The 7,500-nt window shown below is 40.5% G+C and overlaps 1 protein-coding gene across 1 annotated transcript in view; it reads right to left on the bottom strand.

Moving 5' to 3' along the window:
• LOC137967605 (ORM1-like protein 3) overlaps positions 1-7,467 on the bottom strand; it is an 8,284-nt gene extending 817 nt beyond the window's left edge. The window contains exons 1-2 of the mRNA XM_068814122.1: positions 7,234-7,467; positions 4,822-4,973 (exon numbers count right to left, since the gene is read on the bottom strand). Of these exons, the coding sequence (XP_068670223.1) occupies positions 4,822-4,973; positions 7,234-7,407 (326 nt within the window). The 5' untranslated portion in view covers positions 7,408-7,467. The remainder of the gene's footprint in view (positions 1-4,821; positions 4,974-7,233) is intronic.
• Between the last annotated feature and the right edge of the window lie 33 nt (positions 7,468-7,500).

Consider the following 7,500-nt stretch of genomic DNA (forward strand, 5'->3'; position numbering starts at 1 on the left):
GAGGGGCAGGGGACGCACGAGAAGGGAATAGAGGATGTTCGCATGAAGTGTCCCAACTAATTATGTCTGAGACTGCAGTCCCAGACATAATTGTTGGGACACTTATGCCTCTTCCTTCCCTCTCAATGTTGCTGTGAAAGATTCGGTGACTGAACTGCGATAAACAACATTGAGAGGGGCAGGGGACGCACGAGAAGGGAATAGAGGACGTTCGCATGAAGTGTCCCAACTAATTATGTCTGAGACTGTGTTGGAGAAGGAATGTAAAGAATTTGAGTACGTGTTGACACATTACGACATAAGACTGTGCTGGGGTCACAAGGGGGCGCAGTTAATGTGGGCCGTTGTGACTTCCTAAGTTTAGGGATGTTCTGTTTCTAATGAAGGGGAGGAATTAAGCAATGTATATAAAGAAACCCTTAATGTTAACAATATCCAGTTCGCAAAAAGTGTATTCAGCGCAAGCTTTAAAATACTGCCATAGAGAGTTTGCAGCATGGTCTTTAAATTTCCCATTGATAGTGTCACAAGAGCACGTGTGTACTATCTGTGTACAATTCAGGGTTTCTCCATACGGAAAGTTGCCGAAATGTGCCACATTTCAAGGGGAAGCGTGTGGAGAATAAAGAAAGAAGGCATTCTTGCCATGAGAGCATGTTACAAACAACAAGGACAAAGGGGAAGACCGTTCAAATTAAGTTCGAGAGACGGAAGACGGCTTCTGAGAGCCATGTAAAGACTTCGAGAGAAAGAGAGCAACTTTTCCTGTGAAAGAATTATGCTAGAAGCTGGAATTTCTTCCAAAAAGGTATCAGTGAGAACAGTGTCCCGTTTCCTAAATTCTCAAGGGTATTTTTATCTACAAGCGCGTAAAAAAAGTGTCTTGACGGTCCTCGATATGAAGAAAAGGCTGAGGTTTGCGCGACAAATGAAAAAAGATCACGGTTCTGATATCTGGACTAAACGTGTGGCTTTCTATCTTGATTGTGTGTCATATGCGTATAAGAGAAATCCCTTAGACCAGGCTTTGGCTCCGAAGGAACGAATTTGGCGAAAACGAGGCGAAGGCCTTACAACTGGTTGTTTGGCCAAAGGCAAAAAAGAAGGAACAGGTGGAAAATATGTGAGACTTGTAGTAGCTATCTCCTACAATAAAGGTGTAATTCTTTGTCATCCGTATGAAAAAATGACGGGGCGCTTTTTTGCCAATTTCATCGATGAACATTTCCCGACGATGTTTACGCTGTCAGATAAGGGGAATGAGAACTTATTTGTTCAAGACAATTGTCCATGTCAAAATTCCACTTTGGCAAAAGCTGCCATGAGGAGAACCCGTGCAAATTTACTCAAGTTCCCTGCGAGATGTGCTGACGCTCTTTGCCACGAAAACCTGTTTCCTATGGTTTCTCGTAAACTACTACAAACAAGTTATTGACCAACAAATTACCAGAGAATCATATCCTGCGTTTAAGACCCGAGTTATTAACACCTTTTATTCCGTACCAATCGATACTGTCAATAAGCTCATATCATCCATGCCTAAGCGTATTTTACAACTAATTGCTGTAAAGGGGGGTCGCATAAAATACTAAATGTTTAATTAATCAACAACCTAAACAATCTTTGACAATTGCTGTAATGAAATACACCTTTTCCCGGGAAGGAGAACTATTTACGTTAAGCACTGGAAATATAACTGTCTCAGTCAAAGGAATAATACAGTTAAAGCACTTAACACAACTTTTCTTTGTCCCTGTGCGTGCACACAACGGTTCAAGAATTTTTTTTCCCAGCTATGCTCAATATTATCTATCGTTTTCTGCCATGGATAAAACAGCTTTTGGGGGAGCAAAACACAAATAACTTTTACAACATCATTCGAGAAGCAGGTGTGACATTCAAAAGTCTTGGAATGTTTACACGCGATGTTAATTCACTTTGCACCAAATGGTGACATCCGGTTCGGAATGTTTTTAACAAAATACATTGCTTAAGAACTAGTAATACAACAGAATACTTGGCCACAAATGATGGAGGAGACGTATAACGGGCAAGTCATATCAAACGACTTAAAACCTGCCCTTAGAACCCCAAAAGAAGATGTTGTACCTCACGTGTCTACGGGTCACCATCGTATAATTCAATAAAGACGTTTTCGTTTGTTTATTAAGCGAACAACCGTGTCACCATGCTCCAAATCTAAATAACTCGTCCTACATGTATCAACATGGAATGAAAATAAGCAGTTTCACTTAAGTAAAATCACCACGTTCTTGTCCTTTAGTGTTGCATTGTACATGCAAGGGGAATTTTGAAAAAAGTATCTGCAAAGTATGGTGACCCGTTATGGTGACCCGTTGAACAGTGACACCATCTGTACACTAGACTTGCGCCAAGATCAGTTCCGCAAAACAATGAGGGCAACTAGGGATAATCTGTTGTTCTTCCTCGGGAATTTGGTTGTGGAAGGCAAAAACCTTCCACCGAACTCTCATCATTTGTGATTCCCTTTCGTCAAGCACTCCTCCTCTCACCAAACTCAGTTCTTCTTTACTTGTGCAAAAAATAGGCGTATCCGAGGCAAACTCGATGTCCTGACAAAAATGACTTTTTGGGGCTGGTAGATGGACTTTCTGCCCCTCCAAGAGCAGTAATAAGTCGTGCCATGGTATAATCTGAGAACACCAGCGGAAATCATTGAGAAATATAACTTCTGCTGTTTCTGCGCCGAGCCAGGCAAATGTCGTGGTAGCAGGGTTTGTGAAAATTCTGAACACGATATTTAACGGGTTCAGAAGAAACGTTTTACCGCAATTCGCGGGTCCTTTCAAAAAGACATTCCTATACTTGCCACGGCCTTGCTCCAAAACATTTCTGACTGCCTGCGAAAAGTCATTGAGGCTAATGTCATTACGCTGCAAAACCTGCCCAGCCATCTGCCACCGCAACCCTCAACACAGGGGCTCCCGATCTCACAGTACAGAATTTCCACCCTTGTTAATTTGGAGCGTGCCAAGTCCAACTCAGCCTTTTCCATTTCCCAGCCTACACTAAGGGCTTCCTCAACAGCTTTGGCTCCTCTGTTTGCTATAAATTCGGCAAGGTCAGTTTTGCCCTCTCTTTTTTGTTGACTCGCTAACGCTACCAGCTGTAAACGCGTTTTTATGCCTTTTTCAACTGCAATTTGCGACACCTCAAACACTGTAAGTGTTTTCTTCCGCTTCTTGTTCTTCCCACCGTCGGCACCATTTGCGACCCGACTCGCCCGAAACGCGGTACTTGCATTCGTCGTTATCGGTGCCCCAATATTCTGCAGATCGGGATGATTCGTTGAATGTACAGCTAAACTATCTTCCTTCGTTGTATACCTCCAGGCAGTGTAATAATTCTCATGTCTGTCGCTAAAGTTCACTTTCACTCCGTACTCCTGGTCAATATAGTTTCTCACACGCAGCCAGCGTCTCCGAGCACTCAGTTTCACGGCCATATGATAAGGGACACCCCCAGCAACATGACTCTCCTGACTACAGACCCAATGAATAACTGTACAATTGGACTTAGGAACTGCATTCTCAAATGCGTCTAAAACAATACGCGCGAAAGCTTCGCGTGTGGGGACAATGTCTCTGTTTGCTTGACTATAAGTAATGAGGTAAACTCGCCTCACATCTCGTGCGCTCAAACTCTCACTTGTACTGCAACGGCCATCATCCTCATCACAGACGCTAGATGTTTCAGCCTCTCTATTGATAAACTCCATCATAAACGTAGTACGACGTATCTGTGCAATAAACGCCGCCCCTCTTTTGGGAATAGTAACAACCTACAACCACCTTCTACTATAGCGCGTGTTATTTGTTTTCAATTAACCCAGAGATCTTTGTTTACCATGTGAAAAACTGTTGAGGTATCACGCAATCGCTACTTCAACCCAAACGTGACCGCTGATATCTTTATCGTTTTGTCTATGAAATGTTAACGTTACACTCTTTAAAGAAAATAAGGGAACACTTATTTCGTGTAATGATTTCTTCTTCAGCTTACAATCGTTCATTACTCCCAGCATTTAATGTCGCTCTGATACGTGTACACACACAAGTATGATAAGATTTCCCGCCAATACAGCTACCGAGTACTCACATACCAAGAATTCCTCTTTTACACAGTCCCAGACATAATTGTTGGGACACTTATGCCTCTTCCTTCCCTCTCAATGTTGCTGTGAAAGATTCGGTGACTGAACTGCGATAAACAACATTGAGAGGGGCAGGAGACGCACGAGAAGGGAATAGAGGACGTTCGCATGAAGTGTCCCAACTAATTATGTCTGAGACTGCAGTCCCAGACATAATTGTTGGGACACTTATGCCTCTTCCTTCCCTCTCAATGTTGCTGTGAAAGATTCGGTGACTGAACTGCGATAAACAACATTGAGAGGGGCAGGGGACGCACGAGAAGGGAATAGAGGACGTTCGCATGAAGTGTCCCAACTAATTATGTCTGAGACTGTAGGTAGCCCGCCAAGACAACTGATGACACAGTTAGTGGAGATTTTGGCCAGCTGTGTTTTGCCTTCGCCACCCCCGGCTTTCCTCCCCTTTTAACTGAAAAATCAGGAAGGATTTGATTACTTTGACCAACCAGAACTTGGTGAGTGCTGTCCTGTGAGAGACCTGAGCAGAAGTAATGTGCCTGGACTATCATAGATGACTTCTGCACAGACAGCAGAAATGTCAGACACATCACAAGAACAGCCTTCAAATTCCATCAGGGTGACTCTTTTATATTAAGAGATTTATACTTTATTTAGCCCTGACTTACAAAAAGATTGGAACAAGTGTGAAGAACTTTCTTGTTCCTGTGAACTGCTCCCCGTTGTTAAGCTGCTCCCAGTGTGTGAGTCGCCGTGCTTTGCCCTGATCTGCCGTCTGAAATGGTGTTCCCTTCAAGTAGTGTAAGAAAATAAACATGCTCTGTAGAAAGAAAAAATGGCCATCTCAACATTTGTCATTGGTAAGAGTTATTGCGCGGAAAAAAATAGAATAGTGCATAAATATTATTATTGTCTGTTTTGAGGACAAAATTGGCTGGGTCCAACCCTGACTAACTGAGGGATGATGCCTTTTAGTAACTGTTACCAAATACACTGAGACATATAAGTATAGCTACTTCTGTATAACTGTTACAGTTTGGAACCCCATTACCAAGTGAAATTGTTACCATTGTATCTGCTGATCAGTAATAAATTTTAAAAAGCCCTACTTGAGTATTTTAGTTAATGATCAATACTAATCTCTGATTATTGCAGTGCATTCCACAGTGGCTTTTTTTCAATTGGAATACTCATATTTAATGGAATCTTGACCATTCATCACTTTCGGGGACAAAAATCTACGAGTAATCAATGATTATGAAGTGCATTCATTGGGAGGCTGATATGCCATGAATACAATGTATTTATGTTAAGACTGTCATGTGAGGCTTGTGGAATGTGGCTAAAAATGGAAAGTTTGGCATAAAAAGGTGAGGACATCACAAAAACTAAATTTATGAAAATTTGAAAGATTATTGCTAAGAAACGTCCCTTCCCAAATCTCAATCTCATTAATGCATGTGACATGCAATGCATGTATGACGTAATTCAAGATAGCACTGAAAAAGCAGACGAACGAAAAACGTAAAACTTGCTAAAGCTCAGCCTATGCACAGGACACCCAAGATTAGAAACTGTGTTCTCCTAATACCGAACGCAACTAATTCTTTATCATTATGATGAAAATATTCCTTTGATTTGTGTAGTAGTTCCTTTTATTATGTAAAGTTATATAAATGAATCTAATCTAGGATATTTTCATTCATTAATTTTTATAAATATTATGTATCGTGTTATGGTTGCCACTGATAAGACTGTTAAATTTTTAAAATAAAGGTTGAAGGTTGGATTAAATGGAATTTTTTATCGACAGCTTTAACATTGAGCTTGAGGTCTAAGCCACTGTTTTCAAACTACCTGTGACTGAGTATCTCCTGTCTGGCACACAGGTGCCTTGGACAATACACCTGGGATTTAATGTCCACTTTACTTTTTAGGTGTATGGACTCCCATTATGCAAAGCACAGTAGCTTAGATCAAGGCTTAGATCAAAACACTATAGGATTATAAACATGACCCTAAGACAGCATTTATCTTTTAGGTCATAATTTAGATCTCCAAAACATTTTTAAGGCCAAAAATTTATCATCTCAATAATTACTACTGCCAATGTGATGGGGTCACAATTTAGATTTCCACTCCGAAACAATATGGGAGGACAGTAATATTATCAACTTTAAAAATCTGAAGGTCATGGCTTGATCCCTGTGAAGTACACTCAGATTTTTTCTGAAAATGATACATTTATATTTGTTTCACCATTCTTCCATTCATCCCATCAGTCTTCATTCATTCATTCATGCATTCAATCAACACATCAGTTCTTCATTCAATCTCTCATTCACTACAAAATGATTTTGTACGATTTACTAGCATTTTAACGCCTTTTCTCCTCCAAGTTTAGTAAACCCTTAGTGAAATTTAGACTCTCACATCTCACGTAATGGCCCAGTACTTAGGAAGAACTGACGTGGCAGATGTTGACAATCTCCGTACATTTTTACACATGTCTTCCATTCTAAAGGGTAGCCGACTTCAATGTTGGATGTCATTGTGTGAATTCAACCAATTTAAACTATTTTTTACTGATTTTAGGTTGAAAGCACTACTTATCACATGTATTTTAACCTCACCAGCTTTACAAATTCCCTGGTAGGTGATTATAAAAAATAAACAAAGTGGGTAAACAAAGATATCGACGTCCCTCTTACAAGAACCAAATGCCTAAATCATAAAAAATTAAAATTTTGACGGAATTACAATTTACACAGTAAGAAACAAGCAGTTAATTGAATTAAAACATTAATAGCAATGACCAATGGTTTAGTACATATGTCTTAAAGGTTCAAATATTGCAAATTATACCGTAACCAGGAAGGCACTTCGATAGGATTTCACTGAATCTCATTCAACGTAACCGAAACACTCACGATCTCTACGACGTTTTCAGCACACAAATTCTTGCGAAAGATCGTTGTATACTCTTCATTCGCAAACCCACATTCTTAAATACATACAATTATGTGTCCTTTTCTTTAAATTCGAAGGGGGCCAAAAGTACACAAAAATTGCGAACTCACGAAATTGTGGAACATGTTGGTTAATGTCCAAGCCGTGGATGTTTTTAAAAAAGGTACGCTTAGGATTACTAGATGACCAAGTGCAATAAGAAGCACATATGTAAACCACGTTCCCTTGCTCTCAAGCCACGACTCATTCGGATTGTCGATGCTGACACCTCTCTCAGTTTTCATTTTATGGTGGTTCCCGTTGCAGAGTGACTACTTCTCTGTCGCTTATTCACCACCACTCGTTCCTGGGTCCTGGGTCTAGGTTATTTTTGGTCG

The sequence above is a fragment of the Montipora foliosa genome, chromosome 8, assembly GCF_036669935.1.
Source record: "Montipora foliosa isolate CH-2021 chromosome 8, ASM3666993v2, whole genome shotgun sequence".
NCBI classification, from domain to species: Eukaryota; Metazoa; Cnidaria; class Anthozoa; order Scleractinia; family Acroporidae; genus Montipora; species Montipora foliosa.